This window comes from Neopelma chrysocephalum, unplaced genomic scaffold (genome assembly GCF_003984885.1).
Source record: "Neopelma chrysocephalum unplaced genomic scaffold, ASM398488v2 Primary Assembly neopelma1_24, whole genome shotgun sequence".
Classification (NCBI taxonomy): domain Eukaryota; kingdom Metazoa; phylum Chordata; class Aves; order Passeriformes; family Pipridae; genus Neopelma; species Neopelma chrysocephalum.
Genome location: NW_020897693.1, coordinates 9,215,530 through 9,234,654, shown reverse-complemented (window position 1 = coordinate 9,234,654; position 19,125 = coordinate 9,215,530). Strand labels below are relative to the sequence as shown.

General features: G+C 41.7%; 1 protein-coding gene across 11 annotated transcripts in view; it reads left to right on the top strand.

Moving 5' to 3' along the window:
• BRSK2 (BR serine/threonine kinase 2) overlaps positions 1-19,125 on the top strand; it is a 315,925-nt gene that overhangs the window by 232,701 nt on the left and 64,099 nt on the right. For all 11 annotated transcript variants that reach the window (XM_027702611.1, XM_027702657.1, XM_027702631.1 and 8 more), the window contains exons 6-8: positions 11,522-11,555; positions 12,436-12,504; positions 15,432-15,578. In XM_027702611.1, the coding sequence (XP_027558412.1) occupies positions 11,522-11,555; positions 12,436-12,504; positions 15,432-15,578 (250 nt within the window). The remainder of the gene's footprint in view (positions 1-11,521; positions 11,556-12,435; positions 12,505-15,431; positions 15,579-19,125) is intronic.

The window sequence follows — 19,125 nt, the reverse complement described above, 5'->3', positions numbered from 1 at the left end:
TTGCAATTACAAGCAGGGCATGAATACACGTACAAAGGAGACTGCTTGGAGGAATATTGCAGGGGCAATCTAAAGACATTTCCATGGCAATTCAGTTGCCAGCAAGAGCTTTGTAGGACTTTCCAAGGGAACTGGCAGTAAGCCCCAACAGCTGAGCAAAGCCCGAGTGCCTGGCTAGGGACAGGACATGCTCTTCAGGGGAAGGCTCTCTCATCACCATTGTCCCTAGGGGCACCACTGGACTGTGTCCCACCCCCTCCCAGTGCTGTGGCATGGTGTCCTGTTGTCTGTGCAGGGGCTGCAGCAATCAACTGTAGCAAGGGCAGCAGCTGCATCGAGCTGCTGCAGCCTGGCACCACTACGTCAGCTTTTAGCTGCATCTGAATTTGTTATAACAGCAAGCTCAGCAACTAGACAGTACCAGCAGATTTCCACTTCCTGCCATACAAAACTGACTATTGACAGGAAGCTGAACATGAGCCAGCAGTGTGCCCAGGTGGCCAAGAAGGCCAATGGCATCCTGGCCTGTATCAGGAACAGTGTGGCCAGCAGGACCAGGGAAGTGATTCTTCCCCTGTACTCAGCGCTGGTGAGGCCACACACTGTGTCCGGTTCTGGGCCCTTCAGTTCAGGAAGGACATTGAGGTGCTGGAGCAGGTCCAGAGAAGAGCAATGAGGCTGATGAAGGGACTTGAGCACAAGTCTTATGAGGAGCAGCTGAGGGAGCTGGGGTTGTTTAGCCTGGAGAAAAGGAGGCTCAGAGGAGACCTCATCGCTCTCTACAATTCTCTGAAAGGAGGTTGTAGCCAGGTGGGGGTTGGTCTCTTCTCCCAGGCAACTATCAGTAAAACAAGAGGGCGTAGTCTTAAGTTCTGCCAGGGGAGGTTTAGGTTGCATATTAGGAAGAAATTCTTTACAGAGAGGGTAATCAGGCATTGGAATGGGCTGGCCAGGGAAGTGATGGATCCTCCATCCCTGGAGGTTTTTAAGATGAGACTGGATGTGGTACTTAGTGCCATGGTCTAGTAACCATGGTGGTACTGGATCAAGGGTTTGACTTGATCTCAGAGGTCCTTTCCAACCTGGCTGATTCTATGATTCTGTGACTCTTCTTGGCCTTCGTTAGTCTGAATCTGATGACTTCAGCCCTATCCTCAGCTGATTACAGTCCATGCTTTTTCAGTCCGTGCTCTAGGCCAAGGCAGTTTGGGGTAGACATGGAACCATTGGGGTTCCCTCTACAGCCCAGCCACTGCCTCTCAATCCTAGGCCATATGGCCCTGCTTTCCAAGTCATGAATAATGGATAGCAAAATTATATGAAGTTCATGGTATGATAGAATGCTAGTTGATTTTTTCCTGTCCATGTCTAATCAAGATTTGAGCTCTTAGCAGCACAGATGAAAAACAAGGAGCTGTGATGTCAAGGCTCACAATGTCCCACACCTGGATCAGGGAAACACCCAGTATCTTCAATACAGGCTGGGGGATGAAGGAATTCAGAGCAGTGCTGCTGAGAAGGACTTGGGGGTACTGATGGATGAAAGGCTGGACATGACCCAGCAATGTCCACTTGCAGCCCAGAAAGCCAACCCTGCCCTGGGCTGCATCAAAAGAATCATAGCCAGCAGGTTGAGAGAGGTGATGCTGCCCCTCTACTCTGCACTGGTGGGATGCCACCTGGAGCACTGCATCCAGCTTTGCAGGGTCCTCAGCACAAGAAGGATGTCAACCTGTTAGAGCAGCTCCAGAGGAGGCCACAAAGATGATTGAAGGACTGTAACACTTCTCCTGTGAGGACAGACTGAGAGAGTTGGGGTTGTTCAGCCTGGAGAAGAGAAGGCTCCAGGGAGACCTTGTTGCCATCTTTCAGTACTGGAAGGGAGCTGTCCTATAAAAAAGATGGGAGCAGGCTTTTTAGCAGGACTTGTTGTGATAGGATGAAGGTTTTGAACTACAAGAGTGTCGCTACAGTTTAGATATAAGGAAGAAGTTTTTTTTCATTGAGGGTTGTAAAATACTGAAACAGGTTTCCCAGAGCAGTGGTGGGCACCCTGTCCATGGAAACATTCAAGGTCAGGTTAGATGGGGCTCTGGAATGAAGTTCTCCCTGCAATTACCACAAAGCCTCTATCCTCTTTAGATAAAATTGTTTCCTTTCCCAACCCAGTCTCAGTTGCCCTGTAGGATTTTTCAAACTCCTTGGGAACCTCTCGGTAGGGTTCCTGTTCTTGTTAGCACCAAGCTCTGTCATCCAGATCTGGAGTCTCAAAGGGAGGCTTCCTTCCCATAAGCTGTGCTAGAATTCAAACCTCCATGCTTCAAGCAGATCCAGCCCCCACATTGTGGCCTTAAAATGCGCTAATAAAGAAATCAATGGAACGGAAGAGATGTGCCTGTAATAAACAGAACACAGCAGCAACACTATGATCTCCTGCCTTGCAGATGCATTTTAAGTTTGTTGCCAATCACTAGGCCTCCGTGTGAGCTATTACACCACTTCATTAATTCTCCTGGCATGGAGCCCAGCATGGCTGATGCTGGTGTCTTGTGATCTCTCTGGTTTGGGGGGTGAAGAGAGGGAGGAAGGAAGGAAGGAAGGAATATATAACAATATGCCACACTGTTCACAGAGAAAGGTAATCCAGTTATGACTCCCTTTCCCTTGGAGCACACACAGTAACCAACCTTAGAGATTTTCAAGGCAACAGTTTTACCTACCCTTGTAGTTGGTGCTTTCAGCCAGCATGAAAAGGAACAAAATAGACTGAAACATGGCTGAGATACTGAGCTGTAATGAGATGCTCTTCCATGCACCCAGAAGTTAATTTGGAGAATGGCTTTATCTGTACTGTGAACACTGATAATGAGATGAAACTGTAACGCTTCCATTGAAAGTCACACAAGGAGTCTCCAGGTATTTCTGTCAGTCAGAGTGGGAGGCTCAGATGGGGTTGAGCCGTGTGGTACAGCTAACTTTGTCAGTTCAGCAGAGCGATTAGACAGCAGTCAAAAATTCTTTGCTGTCACGAGTGAACTGCTAAGTTTAGTCCAAAGTTTGGGTAGTCTTCAGGTCACCACAGAGCCTTGACTGGCCTCATGAAGAGTAGCCTCATGTAGCCTGAAGTATGATGTATTGCATACCTCAGAGTCACTGTTTTCTGGGAGTTAGTCCTTAGGTCTGCATGGTTTTCTGTAGCACTGATGACGACCTGGAGAAAACCACAATAGTTCAATCCAGTTGTGTTTGTTTAGGAGAGAGAGGTAAGGATGGACTTGCTGTTTCATTGACATAATTTCTCACTTAACAGAGTGAGAATTTGAGCCTTGATTGTGATGAATCCCCATTACTGGAAATGTATGTTGAGAAAATCCTGCATATACACAGCACAAAGGAATAAGCCATCATTTCAAATTTCAGCCCTCGAGGGGAAAGGGAGATGTGTGTGGGGTCTGCAGGACTTATTCTGCTTGTGGCAGAAATTGCACAGCAAGGCAGTCTTATGGAGAGATGGTCCTTGAAATGCCAAAATAACACAGTGAGTCTCTGCATTCCTTCAGGAGCAGGGAAGGGCTGTCAGCTAGCAGCAGACAAGGAAGGAAGAGAAAGATATGATAGGCTGCTGCTTCTATTATTTTAGATCTCTTCGGCTCTTCTCCCTCTTTACCCATTCAGGCGGTGGCATACAGAGACTCCCCTGTCTCTTTCACAGCAATTCTTCCGGTGTGCTGCCTTGCAGTGTTTCCGAGTAGTAGATGTTGTCCAATCCACCCTGAATTGTCACTAGGCAAGAAGAGTGAGTGCTTTATGGTTAAACCTCAGGACTGAGACCCAGGTTATTTGAGCTTGATTTCTGTTTCTGCTGAAGGCATTCACAGTGGTCTAGGACAAGATGCATTGCCCTTCCCTGCTTCAGTTCTCCCTCTTAGCAAATCATTGAAGTGACTAAGTTGCTCTGAACGTAAAATGTGGTGATTTCTGTAGGAGTCTTGGAAAAGTAGGAAGGGTTGGTGCATTCCCTAGATGATGTTCCTTTTTTTTGAACTGAGGGCTTATGGCTAAAATGAAGTATTGAAAGAGGATACTGTTGCATTACAATTCCTTGGAGTTTGTAAAGATCCTTCCTAGTTCACCATTTACAGAAGCCTGGCAAAGTAAGTTTTTACCATCTCTTCAGTCCTCTCAATTTCACTCTTTACAGCTTCAAAACACTGCTGGATGGAGATGGGTGAAAGCTGCTGGGTGACAGAGAACCTGCAGCAGTGCTAGTGTTTGTACTGCCTGTCTCCCAGTCTCTCTATCCCAACCAAGAGCTAGGGCAGAGCTGGCTTGTAAAGGTAGCTCGCCTCAGCACCAGATCCGACCTCTGCAGAGGCAGTCAGGCTGACACCACTGTTGACAGTCCCCCAGTTAGCTGACTGTATACAACAGTTCCCCCATCTTGGTGTCTCCAAAGAAAACCCTGGCCTGATTCAGAAAGCCAAGTGCATGTGGGAAGAGCGATGCTGACTATGATTTTATTGTGAGTGAGAGGAAAGCCTCGCGGCTGCTGGTGGCATAATGGAGGAGAACAGCAACTTCCAACTGCAGCACAGTCAATTCTTCTGCTCTCAGCTCTCCCTAGCAATTCCTAGCAACACTTTGCTGACCCACAGATTGCCTGAATCTTTCAAAAAGAATCCCACGTATACTCATTAGGACTGATTACTGTCTCTTTTTGAGCTCATCATATTTGTAACAACCAATGCACTGTGTATTTGTTAGAAATGCTAGCAGAGATCATCTAGCTCCTGCTTCCCTCACATCTGTATTTGGTGTATCACCACACCTGTGGTGAGCAGATAATTCAGGGGAGCAGCACACCTCAGTGTCCAAGCACCATTTCTGATTTTAATGACAAGACATGATGCTGCAGATATTCTTTACCCCTTATAATAAGCGTGTACGTATGTCTAAAACATATGAAAGTGTCCTACATCCAGTTACTGGTAGGGTTGCAAATTTAAGCTCTTGAATTTGGAATTGCCAGAATTAGTACTTTTTACCCCATCTCATCAAGAGCTTGCATTCTCAGCACTCCATTCCCATCTCTTTCTTGATTTATACTGTAGTCTTGCTGACTTCTCCCAGTCATTTCTACTCCATATTGTGCTCTTTTTCTCTTTTTCGCTAGGTTCCAGCTCTAGTTTCCCTTACCTGGTTGTTCCAGTCAGTTGCTGTCAGTTCTAGATCTACTTTGCTAGTTTTGCACTCAGTTTGTTTTAAAGTTTGGTACCTTGTGATAAACCCAGCCAGAGCAGCTCACAGTATCAGTTTCAGATAAAAAAAATATTCTGTGAAGTGTTACCAGTGCAGGTAGGATTTTGATCCTGATCCTCTAGAGCATTTCTGCTAGTAAATGCCAACTTCAGTTTTCTTGAGGCAGTTTGAATAAATTTTTCTAGAGAATGCAAATAATTACTCAAATTTTCCCTTTGCAGTCGAGGATACTAGAATACTAGAATTTATTTTTTTTATGCGAAGAAAATGTTTAATTTAAATTTGATAGTGGAAATGCTTCAGCCCATGCACAACATGCATGTACACAGAAACACGAAACCAGTCTGAGACAGATGAAAAGCAAGGAAAATTGTTGTTACATTGATGGTAAATGGTAAGGAATTGAAAATGAGGATTACCAAGGGAAATATCAGACAACCCAATTAGTAATTATTGGTACCAGCCTCACCTATAATATATCCCAAGGTATGTTAAAAGAGATTTAAGTCTTCAAAATCAATCCCTGAGAATTTAATATGTGCTTTTCCTCAGCTTGGCAGTATAACATTAACTTAACCAGTGCACATTAGGATATGCCCATTAATTAGAAGTTTGTACAGGTTTTTTCCAACAAGTCTTTGCCTCATTTGATAATTGGATGGTATGTTTTTTTGAGTGAACAGCTGTCTAATGTTTGGGTTTTCCTCATCATTCATTTATGGATCCATTTATAACTTCTGTTCACTGTATTCAAGCCTTGCTATGAATGCTAGGTAGGATTTCATCACAGTGTCTTCGGTTTGCAAATATTAATTATACTGTTTTCATGTTATGTTTGCCACATAGATCTGGTTATCTCCATTTATATGAGGACACATGATTCTTCAAAATGAAACTCAAAATCGTCAACCAGTTTTGAGTGTACAGTTGGATACTCTGGGGCCCAGTATCTCAGAATACTTGGTGCTTGATAACAGTCCTTTACTTGGAGATCAGAGCACCTACTGACTGCAGCTGCTGCTCCACGTGCTTATAAATACTGTAAATCAAACTTCAGATGAGTAGCACTGTGATTCTGAAAAGTGGGGAACCTGCAACTCATAATTACCTGTGAGCATCTCAGTTTAAGGCACCTGTTCATTTTCTTTCACAGAAGGACTCTGTGGCAGGGACAGAGTTTGATTCTCTAGTATGTCAATCAGCTGCAATTCTTGCAAGCTTGTCCTTGTTCCCTCACATTTCCAGCTTTGTCCAGAAGTAAAATAGAGGCGTTGGGCACAGCAAAACATCCACCTGACTTACATGCAGAGTACAGTATAACCTCTTCAACCTTCATTTCAGCAGTTCTTAACTTTTGGATACTTAACTTTGTGATCTTTATGCCCTTTTAATGCAAAGGTCTGGTTGATTTGTTAAATTACGATCTCTTAAAGGTTCCAAGTCTTAATAATTTGAACTGATGCATTAATTAATGAACTGATTTGCAGATTCCCCAAAATGTAATTGCACTTGGGGAGTAAACAGCTGTAAAAAGGCTGAGGGCTAGATGCTGAGTTTTCTAACGTAAAGCTAAATGACTGAGTTGAAGCTTTAATGGGAAAATAGCACTCAACCTTAACTACCTTAATTACAGCCTTACCTACAGCTACTGCCTTCACTGCAGCCTTAACTACCCCCTGCTACTGGAACTGTTTTGTCAGTCTCTCCTTCTTTCTCTTCTGTGGAATCTATGGCTGTCGCTTTCTCTACTTGGAATGCCAGTGTCCTACTCCTGAATTCCCTTTATCTATTTTGCTACTCCTCTGGTGTTCCCCTTCATCTCAACCCTTTGCTACTCAGCATGGGGGAAAGCACAGGCAGCCTTTTGCTCTAGTGGTAAATTCTGCCCCTGAAAGCCAGCTTGGAGATGGTGATTAACAGGGGGAAAGAAGGAATCTAGCATTGAGCAACAGCAAAAACAGCTCGATGGGGGAGGACTTCAGTGCAACTGTACAGCCTCCTGTATCAAGGTAACTTCATGCATAAGAAAAACAGAGGAAAGGAGACTTCTTCTTGTTCCCCCCTCTCTGCAGAAACTCTACCTGTATCTGCAAGGCCTGAAGAATGGCACGCGAAGCTTTTCTCCTTCCCCAAATAGTACCATCTTAAGGCGTGGGACCGAAGGACTGAAGCATGGGTCATTTGATGGGATATCTTTGATGGGACTTGGGAACCTATTGGGCAGCGTAACACAAGATTTGTCACGCTGTGGAGTAGGATCACACAGCTTTTCCCTGTCCTTCTTGATCAATCAACTGCTTCTCTGGCAAAGCAGTTACTGTGTATTCCCAGATAAACCCTAATGTGCACAGTTGATTTGTGTGGACGCAGTAGATTTTTGTGTGCACAGTGCAGGGCTCTCTTACCTACATAATGAGACCTGTAACTTATGGGCACATCACATCTGCACTGAAGATATGGCCCTGGTTGTCTCAGATCTACTGTAGCTGCACAGTATCTTGATGTGCACAGATCAAGAACTACTTTTCTAGTTTTTCAGATGAAATTCGGGATAGATACATCAACGATATATACATCTGTTTCTTAATGCCTGACTTAACTGGCCAGAGCTGTCCTGGATTTCACCGTTGCACTCTTGGCGTATTTCCTCTGGTTTAAATCCCATGTAAATGCTTTGCTAAGGTCCCCCAAGATTCTTAAGATTACTGTGTCCTAGAGTCACACCTGTGAATGACCATTCAGAGAGCTCTTCCTGCCCCAGGCTGACTAGCCTTGGAAAATCCACGTCACCCTGGTAATAAACACTGCCAATATCACAGCTTCACAGCTTTTTTTGAGCAGTACCCGCAGGCAGCAACTGTTTCTTGATCTCGCTGAGCAATATACTTATTTGCTATCAAGGGCAGATTGTGGCTTTTGCTGCACAGAGATGTAGCAGAATGATGAGGAGGTGGCCTAGGGGAAGAGGCAGGGAATGTTGCTCTTGACACATCTATGTTGAATAATTAGTAATAAGAGCCAAAGAAATATTCATGACTCTGTAGAAAGATAAATAGATTTTTGATTAAATTTGAGTTTTGTCTTTACAGCAGTTGAAGTTCTCTGTGATTGGTAGCATGGAAATTAGTTTTTTATGGATTCTGGCTGACTGGAGGAACCCTTTTAAAGCTGTTAGCCAAGATAATGCTCAGATATCTAGCTGGTGTCTGCTGCCGAGAATTCAGAATGGTGATGCCAGAAACCTGTGCTCTCTGGGCAGTTCCAGTGCAGTTGTTGAATGATTGAATCAATCCAACTTCTTCAAAGGATTTATTGTAACATTTTCTCCACCCAGTCCCCTGATTTTTGCAGTATTTTAGTGGTGTCTTTTAAGATACATGGCAGATTCCACTGCACTTAAGCAGACCTTAGGAAGGTGAATGCTTTAAGGGCATTTTCCTAGTGGGACACATAAATACATATGTACCTATCTTGAATTCTTCACAACACTTACATTCTTCTTTTCAAGGGTGTTAGCACAGGTGGTTGCATTGCTCAGCACCCACAATTAAGAGTTCTGAAATTTTTGTCAGAGTCATAATATACAAATAAAACTAGGAACACTCTGCACATTGAGATATTGACTCTTCCAGTGCACCCCAGTGCCATGGCCATCCAAAAAGTATTGTGCTGAAGGGTGTTGCTGAACTGTACAGGATACTATGCAGGTTTTGAGAGGTCTGGCTTAAGTCTCTAGCTCAGCCATAGGCATCCCTGTAGTAGCCATTTAATGTACTGTGTGTCTTCATGATTCACAAGGAAAGGCAGCCGTGCCTGACAGAAGCCAAAATGCATGCAAGAGGAACTCAGCCATGCTAAGTGACAGGAGCTGAACAGTTACCAAAATTGCGTCTTCACTCCTTTTACCCCCCATATATTTTCCAATAAAACTAATGTGACTAAGTTATACAGAACGCTAGAACAGGTCTTTCTGTTGTGAGGTGACTAACCTGAGCAAATATTATTGATCTGTGTAAGTCCTGAACTCTTTGTGCTACCATCTTGTTTTTTCCAAATAATTGTTGCATTACTGTGGTCCCTACAGTTCCCACACTGCCCTCCTTCACTGTTCAGTCTAAGCAGTCCGGAACTACTGACAGCTGGCTGTACTTGTCCAGGCCTGGGCTGCAGTCCCAGTTCTGGTGCTGCTCCTTCTGATCTGTGTGTGCCTTAAGGATGGCCTGTACACTATACACCACCTTTATGATACAAGAAAAAGATAATATCACTAGTCAAGCATTCTCACAAGAATAATTTGTCTTCTAAAAGCTTGCAAAATCATGCATTAGTCCCGTGATGTGCCTGTGGTGAAGACTTTGGGGTATTGAAAAGAACAGATATAGTGCAGCTATCAGTTTGCTATAAAGAAGCAAACTCATAGGAAACAATATATTTTAGAGGTTTGGGAAATGTACATAATATTAAGCAATTCAGAGTCTCACTCTGGCTTCACTTTCTCTCTAGCAGTGACCGACAATATGCTGCAAATATCCCAAATCGGCCCCTGCTCAGTCAAGAAGCAACGATTTTATTATCATTACTGACTGCTTTAGCTTTATTTCATTATTGTTGCCACCACACTCTTTGTTACTATGGAAGCTTTTGCCCCAAATGGCTAAAGCCTCATACAAATCTCAATGAATTCATAGAAACTCTTGTGAGGTGTGAAAGCTGTGGTGGCATTGCCCTTGCTTTAGTCAGAAGACTAGACTCAGTGTCAGGTTCTGGTCACCTTTTTCAAACTGTGGCCAGCTGCAGCTTTTAAAAATGCTAAGTAACCTTGTCCACATTCACATGGTTATCAGTGACAGAATTACCAAGACAGCCTGGGTAGTCTGTCCTACCCACTAGATACAAGTCCATTCTTTCTGGTCTCCCAATGACCCACTCTAGCTAGCTCTCTGAGGGAAAGCTCCAGTTTTCATTGTCTATTTTTGACTCTCAAACCAAGGTTTTTAAAATGTAGCCTAAACTAAGACACTACTGAGCAGACAGGCCTGGTTAGAATACCTGTGAATACCCCACTTCTTAAATGGGGGCTTGGGGGCCGGGGAAAGAGAGGTGTATTAAATATAGTACTAAACGTCTGAATTCCACCTTTCCTAAAGTTTGTGAGGGATCAACTGCTTTTCTCTCTCCTCACATAAGCTTTGCTGTCAAGGTAGCTACAGTCCCAAGTGTATCCTGAGTTTATTGTCATGCTCTGCCAAAAGCTGTGATACCAAATCAGGGCATTCCATGCCCATGGGATGATATTTTGCCATAAGATAAGTGTAGTCTGTATGGAAATTCAATTAATGGGCTGTCTCACTGGGCATTAATACAGCATCCTAGCACAAAACTAACCTCGCAGTGCTTCTCTTTTGCTCATTACTTTGTGAGACAGGTATTGCCCAGCCATGATTGCATTTGTCACAAGAAACACATGCACAAATGAAGACAGGCTCAGGGGCTGCTGGGAGGTGTCAGTATAAACAATAGCATGATTTGCACACAGGTTTCAGACAGTTTGCATCCCTTTTACTTGTCAAGTTACTTTAATGAAGGCTATAAAATAAATAGCCATGGCTATAATCTTCAAGAATTAAAATTATGACCTGGCAAGTTGAAGTAATTAACTCTTCTCAGCCAGGAATCAAACCAGAGATATATGGGTAGAAGGATGTGAAAAGAATATATTAACTCACTAGGTAATAGTGCTACTGTCCATCCTTTTTAGTTCTCTAAAAGACAAAAAAAAAAAAAAGACATGTTGAAATCATGTATTGGCAGCTTTTGTGACCGCTGGAGTAACTGAGAGTCATCTTAGAAGAAGAGGTACCAGACATGGTTTAGAAATGCATCTATTTGGTCTGACAATACTGTTCTGTGTTTTTTCCTATTAAAGACCGTGCAACATGGGCCTTCCTTCTAATTAGATACAAGGCCAAGTTAAAGGGTGGGATTAGAGGGCTGGAATTCTATATAGTCACAGAATATGCCTGGTCTTCTCATCATTCCTCACTGAAAAAAAAGTCATAGTAGGGCCACAGAATTTTAAATTATACTAGTTCTTGATCATTTTCTGAGTTTGTTAGAAATGTGTTCTTGTTGAGGTAAGGAAAACATGCTGATTTGCATACTTGTATTCTGCACAAGCAAGCCAGTCATGATTCTGCTAAACAAAATGGAAATGCACATGGCCATAAATACCATGCTCATTTGACTGTATTTTGTATTTCAGATCACCACATTATGCTTGTCCTGAAGTCATCCGGGTAAGTTGGTTAACATTAGTGTTTATAAATACATTTTTTGAAGTGTCACTCATTGCAAGTATGCAGATAGACCCTCTATACAAGAAACCTATCCAAGGCAGACGTCATGGGAAGGACACAAGGAGCGTAAGGCTCATCCCTGAATCAAGCCACATTAACTGTATGAGGGAAATAATTGTGTGTTATTCTCACAGTACCCTTTGTACTGTGTGATCAGACAGAAATGCAGGAGCCTCCTTTAATTTGATCTTTCAACCCAAGGGATGTAGTCCCCTCTGCTTTTCTGTCTCTTATGTAGCTGTCATTTCAGTAGAAGAGCCGGGGTTGACTGTCAGTGATGTTGGTTTCCACTAAACAATACAAACTGTTCTTTCCCTCTGCTCTCCCTTTGTCCTCTGAAAATAAGTATCTAAGATTTCAGTGGCCAAGATTGCCCTCTTCTTAAGCTTGTCTTTAATGTAAAGTCAAGCAGGAAGCATACAGAAAAGACTGTCCAGACTACTATGAGTTCACAAATAATGTGGCTGGTGACAAGCTCCCTGAAGAACCAGGGAAGAGAAAAACACCTTCTTGATGTCCTTAATGCACCTCTGACACTGTTAAAATGTCAGCTTTGATAATTTGTGAGTTGTCAACCACTCCTGCCCTGCTCCCTACTTCTGAACCTTTTCCCACAGATCCCAGATATGACTGTAAACTGACGTTAACAAAAATTCAATTAGCAGGCTGTAATGTCCTCCTAGTTGGGAAGGCCGCCTTGGGAAGCAGGTGGCTGAATTGAAATATGGGGTTTCCCAGTCTCCCCTCTCTTGTTCTTCAAGGATAATTAATTCATTTACTAGTGATCAGTCTTTTGAACCTCTGTGTCATTGCTGCACAGGGAGAAAAATATGATGGAAGGAAAGCAGACGTCTGGAGCTGCGGAGTCATTTTATTTGCGTTGCTAGTGGTGAGTCATCTTCCTTGCACTAGCCTTTAAAAAGAAAAGAAAAATTTGAAAGTGCTGCTGTATTTAAGGGCAATTCTATTGACATCATGTACAGGTGGTTTTTTATAGTTCCCCTATTTTTGTATCTCTCAGTGGCATCCTTTGCTCTTATTTCTACATCAGCTCCAAAGGAAAAGCATAAGAAGTATTTCACTGCTTCTTTGAAATGCTGCTGCCCTGCACAGGAGAGCGTAGACAGGCATCAAAAACTTGTCTCCATAAATGCTCTTTGCTGTGTTGTGATATTGCAGCATGTTTTTTTGTCTGGAAAGGATGTACAGGGTTACAACTCCAGGATACAGAGTGTCCAATAAGTCATCCTTCACAGGATCAAAATATGACTGGGTTTGCATTCGTTTTTTCTGCTGTATATGTGCATGTGTTTCAGGTATATGCATACATTAACTGCAGTGTTTTTCCAAGGGAAGGTTTGAGTGCCACAACTTTGTTTCATGCAAGCAGTGAGCTACATTTTAATTTGGTACACTTGAGAATATAAAACTGAGCCAGTAGTACAGAGTTTAAATTAGTTTCCATCTGGCTCAGTAATACTTTTAGTGTTCAAAATATGGTATCTGGTAACTTATCCTTCTTTAGATCAAAGTTTCAATTCTCAGTGCAATTTATTCTGATTTGCAGTGCTGTTATAATACTCCTAAACATACAACAACTGAATGTCCAGCTGAAGGCAGATAGGCTTGGCATTTGTTACCAATTTCCATAGTCTGATGTAAGAAAATATATTTTATGTTAATAAAAGCATATACCACATGCAGATAGAATATGGCATGATATTCTGTATGAATATAGGTTTTATGTGCATGTTAAGCACTTTATATTTGTAATAGTTCAGCTGATCATCTATAATTATAAAAGTAACAAGCCTGAAGTAAAATTTTGATGTTCTTTTACTTTTATCAGTAAACCTAATTGCTTCACTTAAATGTTTTATTTTGACAAAAGCATTTGTACAGTGTCAAATCAGAGATAGATTCTACATATTATTTTTGTTTAAAATACTTTAAAATTTTAGAAGATTTTTGTTTCAAAAAACATGTCAATTCTTTTTTAATGGCCTGAATCAAAATACCTTGAAATAATCTCAGTATGATGCCTTAATGCCCCTTAACCAATCTTACTCTTTTTTTTCTTTTTAGTCATTACAATTCACTGACATTTCTGAAGTTTTAAATTTTTTATCTTGATACTGCATGGGAAGAATTTTAACTGTCACACTAGGCAGCACCCGGTCATCTCTTACTGAGCAGCTACTTTCATGACTGATAAAATAGAACTGTATAATGAGCTCTTAATATAACTTCTTGAATTTGTAAGAACAGAAGAGAGAATGTGTCAAGATGGTTAGGATTTGTAGGAGTGGGCTTTTCATTTTCAGGGGGATTCTCTGTCAAGATTTCTTGTCTCCGTTGCTGCATCTTCATCTGGTCCTACATACACACATGAGCCTGAAAAATGATTGAAGTAAGTCTGTTAATGATGGAGAGTGCAAAGCTCTCCAGTTAATCATGTCAGGACAAACTCTACAAAAAGTCTCAAGATATGATAGCAGATGGTAGTAATAAAAAAGGTGTAGTTGTTACCTTCAGGAAATGCCACAAAGCATCCTTTCTGACTTCATTGTGGCTTAAATTGTGTTAGCCAAAGTACTGAACTATCAGAATTGATTTTCCTTTGAGTCTGGAATGGTTAGGAAAAGCGTAGGTAACTCAGGAGGTTGGTTACAGCAGAACAGGGAGGCTCTCCCTGCAAAGCCACCTGAAAGAACAAACGCTAGTAAATAGTGCCCGGTAGTGGTTGCCATCAGGTTACTTCCTGAGGCTGCTGTAAATGGAGCTGTTGGTCTCCCTAAACTATAGACACAGGATTGCTTATACAGATGCACTACTCACTGTAGTAAGAGCAGTGCCAGAACTGACAACTTAAAGCTTCATTATCACAGCAGCTGACAGCTTGCAGCTTCCCACAAACCATCCTGGAAATCAAGGAAGCTCAGCACCTACTAGAATTAGGCAGTGAAAGAAGGAAGTGAGAATATCTAGGAAGGTGCAGACTTGCTATAAAAGGATATCAGCTGCAGTCAGTGGAGTTATCCTAAAGATTTCAACTTCTCTTTTTCCTTTTTGTCCTTGCAGCAAGGATAGGTGTTTTACTGCTTTTTGTGGCAAGCTGATGATCTATTCACAATGTAGTTTCAGCTAAAAAAACCTCAAGCCATTCATGTAAGTGAGCTACAGTAGGGAAGCAATAGGAACTGATGACCTGACCACAGCATGGGAACTGGATGGAGTATATTAAACAGGTAGAATATCTGCTGCTTCCAAAGGCTACTGTTGGTTGGGGTTTCTATCAGCTGTGTCATTTCAATGCTCCATCAGAAAGGGCATGTTCTCTGCTGAAAGTCTCTCAAAAGCTGTTCACCTCCTTTTCAATGTCTGCAATAAATGTGTCTCAGGAAGATTAAAAATAAGGAGACGATAAACATTGCTGCTGTGAAAGTATGCCCAGGAGGAATACCAGCAGATCAAAAGCTTGAGCTGAATTTAAGTGAATCCATGCATCTTTGGTGAATTTGCCTGGAAAGGCAATTTCATATTTTGTATTTTATTTTATACTGGTAGTCATTTTCTAATTAAAGTCTAATAAAAAAACTCTGTTCTCAGTTTTGTTCCTATGTTAGAAGAAATACAGCAGCACTAAGAAATTACTTATTTTCTACAGATAGAAGTTTTTTTCACTTACTATAATAATTCATTATAAGCTGACTTACTCAATTACTCACTTCCATTCTCTCACTATGTTTATTCTGGTTTTTCTCCTTTGGCCCTCTCCAGTTCTCTGCCACTGACCACTCTGTCACATCCCTGCAGGGTGCCCTGCCTTTCGATGATGACAACTTGCGGCAACTGCTGGAGAAGGTGAAACGTGGAGTGTTCCACATGCCACATTTTATCCCGCCTGACTGTCAGAACCTTTTGCGGGGGATGATTGAAGTGGATGCCTCGAAACGTCTCACGGTAAGAAAGTATTTGGTGCTGATGGTACAAGCAGGGTTTCATTTCTCATCTTGTTGCAGTTATGGTTGAACAACGACGGTAACTTGTTGATTTACTGCCATTCCTGTGAGTTTCCTCCTTATCAAAAGAGTGAGTAGAGTTGTTGGAGTCTTTAGGAAGAAGTTAGTTACCTTCTCTTTTCAGTCACGAGGACAGATTGCCTTTGTGTTTTTTCTCTAGCCTCATAATTCCCTTCCATGTGTAGCACTGGGCATTTAGAAGAAATCCCTCACAACATCATCACAGAGCTACTGACACCTTAGCACATTTTGGAGTCCACCTGAGTTGTCTAGTTCTTCTGGCCGGTACAGCAGTTTGTTGGGAGCGTGAGAGACCTGTTTGACAGTCACAGCTGTTAGAACTGTTACTTGAAACTTTGCTAGTAAATAGTATGATTTTCTTACATTTCTGACAGAAGTATTGGCTTCTCACCTCATGCCGTGCAAGCTTCATTGTATTCTGTCCTGCATTTGCTCTGCACTGTCCTCTAGCAGCCTTCAGAGCAAGTGCCTGCCTGTCTGCTCTTTCATCCTGTGCCCTGTGGTCCTGAGCACTGTTAGGCCCACAGTGTTGAGCTCCTGGCATTCAGCACTGAGTTTGCATTTAGGATGCATCCCATCACTACAACAGAGGCCTTGCAAGGGCAAGGACTGTGTAGTGATTGTATCCTTCATTAACACTGTGTTAATGTTTTAGGGAATTTTAAAAATTAGCAATTAAAATAATTTTGGAAACTAAGATTGCCTGCTTGTCAGTGGAGGCGTCTGCCTTTATGGGTACATTGCCCTTGTAAATCCTATTGTCAGGCCGTGGTGATGATTTTATACAGATTTACTAAGCTCACAGATTCTGAGTGGGAGTATGTATAAAGAAATGTAAATTTAAAACTCCTCCTGGTTCTTCAGTCTGCTAAAATATTTATAAATAAACTCTCAGATCACAGGTTGGCCTCTGCTGAGATTGCTAACAACAGCATCAGTCTGTGCCAGCTGTGATGGTGCTTTCGGGATGCAGACACCTGTCTTCTAAGAAGTGAACTGAAACTCCCTTCACAACTCTCTTTACAGTATTACCTGACAGCTGGGCTTTTCTTTCATTCATTACAAAACCAGGTCATGCTGTATTTGGTGACACAGGTGAAAAGTTCTTCATGTTGTTACTAGTATCCCTACTTTTGCAAACCCAGTAGCCATCACATTTGCAGTATATTAATAGCACTGATTGAAAAAAAAATATTAAGCATAGAAAAATTTTAAGTGTAAAACAGATTTTTAAAGAAAGAAATTACTTTTTCCCAAGTACTTTCATAGAAAGAACACTGCAGAAGTTAGGGCTATACCCTGAGACATGAGACAGCTGTTCTTCATGGCCAAGAAAGTCACCATGTCCCTCTCGAGCTTAGCTTCCTTTCCACATTGTAAACACATCAGTTTTTCTGCTGTTTTGTCATTGTTGGGTTTTTTTCAAAGATATTAGTGCTGATGAACTAAGTCTGCTTGGAAGGAGATCATCAAATGTTAGATCCTTCTTCAGATTGTTCTGAGTTTTTCCATAGACCAGAGACAGACTCTAAATGTTTTAAGTTGTGCAATACGTCAGAGAATATACACACATAGGAGAGAATACAGTTAAGGTAAACCAAGGTCCCAGAGTGACACCCGTCCCCCCTCCTTTTCTTGATGAAAATTAACCTCTTACTTCCTTGGGGAGGAAAAAATGCCAGATCTGATAGTTATTGGAAAGCTCTAACCAGTGAATTATGAATAAGAATTTGAAATAATACATATTCAAGAGCCGAGACCTGGGAGGAAAAAAGGTTAGCTCTTTGTTATTAGCTGCAGTCTTATTTTCATTATGTGAGGGTCTCTCAGTTTGCTGTCCCTGCTGCTGTCACACCTCTGTGCTGTTATTGAGCTGCTTGCTTCGATTGCCAGGCAGAAGGGAGCTCTTTGTTTCCTGCATGGGAGCTGAGAATGTAGAGTTCATTCTGAGGAGAGATCTGAATTATATTTTAGCTGTGTCCTGTGAAAAAGGGTATTAATATGGGTTTATTTGGAAGCCTCTATTCCTCGAAAATATATTTCTTGAATCAAGTTGATATTTATACAAAGATCTGAGCAAAATTGCAGCTTGGGTACAATAAGTACAGATGTAGCTGTTACCATTACTGATCATTTGCTCAATATCTCACTGGTGAATTCAGCAGAAAATACAGTGAAATGTAAGGTCACCAGAATTTTTTTCTTTCATTTTTCACTTCCCCTCTCTGCTTTGTTCCTTTTTTTTTATTTGTATCTCTTTTCATCCAACTGCATTTCCCTCCCTGCAGTAATTGCCATTTCACAGCACACCCACACCTTCCCCAGTCCATCTGTTAAAATGATCAACAAAAACAGAACCAGGATTCACGTTTAACTGTCATCATTCGCTTCGGTGTTAGAGCTTGAGAAGATTAATGGAGGGGAGGGTATTCAGAACTATTGTTGCTGGCCCTTTCCAGCCTTAAGAAATAGGCATTACCTTTCTTTGTATATGATTCATTTATGGAAAGAAGACTTTGCTGTGTCTTAGTGGAATATTGTTCACATTCACCATGTATTACATAGCTTCAAATATGGTTAGTGGAACGTCCTTGACCACTCTCATTTACTGGGCCTGTTTTACTGAACATGCTTTAAAATAAGAGAATCCATGTTTTTCTTTCATTAAGCTGCAAAAGTTGATCCTGGTCATGATATTTCTGAAAGATGAAATTCATGAAAGATGAAATCAAAGAATGAATACTAAAGTGATCAGCATTTGAGAGAGCCTGTCTGAAAAGCATGGCCTAAAAGGGCTTCAGCTAGTCTACACGGATGATGTCTAAGAAAGGTTGTACCGCTCATCTGCATATTCCTGAGAGGTAATTACTAGGCAGAGAAGGATTATTTAAACTAAAGGAAGATACTGGTACAAAACCAAATGTATGTCAAATGGCCTTACAGAAAAGTAAGCTAGAAACTAGAAGCAGCATTTTAACCGTATCAGCGGGGTTCTGGGACAGCTTTCTGGTAGGAATAGTGTCAGGAAGGAAAAGTGAACTAGTAATAAAGTTTGAGAAGGCTTGTGGAAGGTGTACTCTGGGTGCCTGAAGTACTGCAGGATGAGCTTTCTTTTAGTTATGTGCTCTTCAGAAAGCAAATGGTTTTTTCCTTGGAGATTTCAAATGATTCAGCATCTCTGCAGCATAGAGTTACAGCTCCTGTAGTGGAAACCATTTGCATTCTCAACCAGTATTTTCTTCTACAGAAACACAAAAGCAAAGGGCAGAGAGTAAGGAGCTTTTGGTCCACTTTCCTTTTAAAGATGGATGAGCATTATCAAAACTTTGTCTCTAGAGCAAGGTGGATCAGAGCAGATACTGCAGAATTGACAAAGCTGTTATTGTTCTAGTGTTGACATTTTATACTAGAGTAGAATGACTTGTCTTCCATGTTGGGTGTCCACATAGTCTGAAATACCTGTCCCT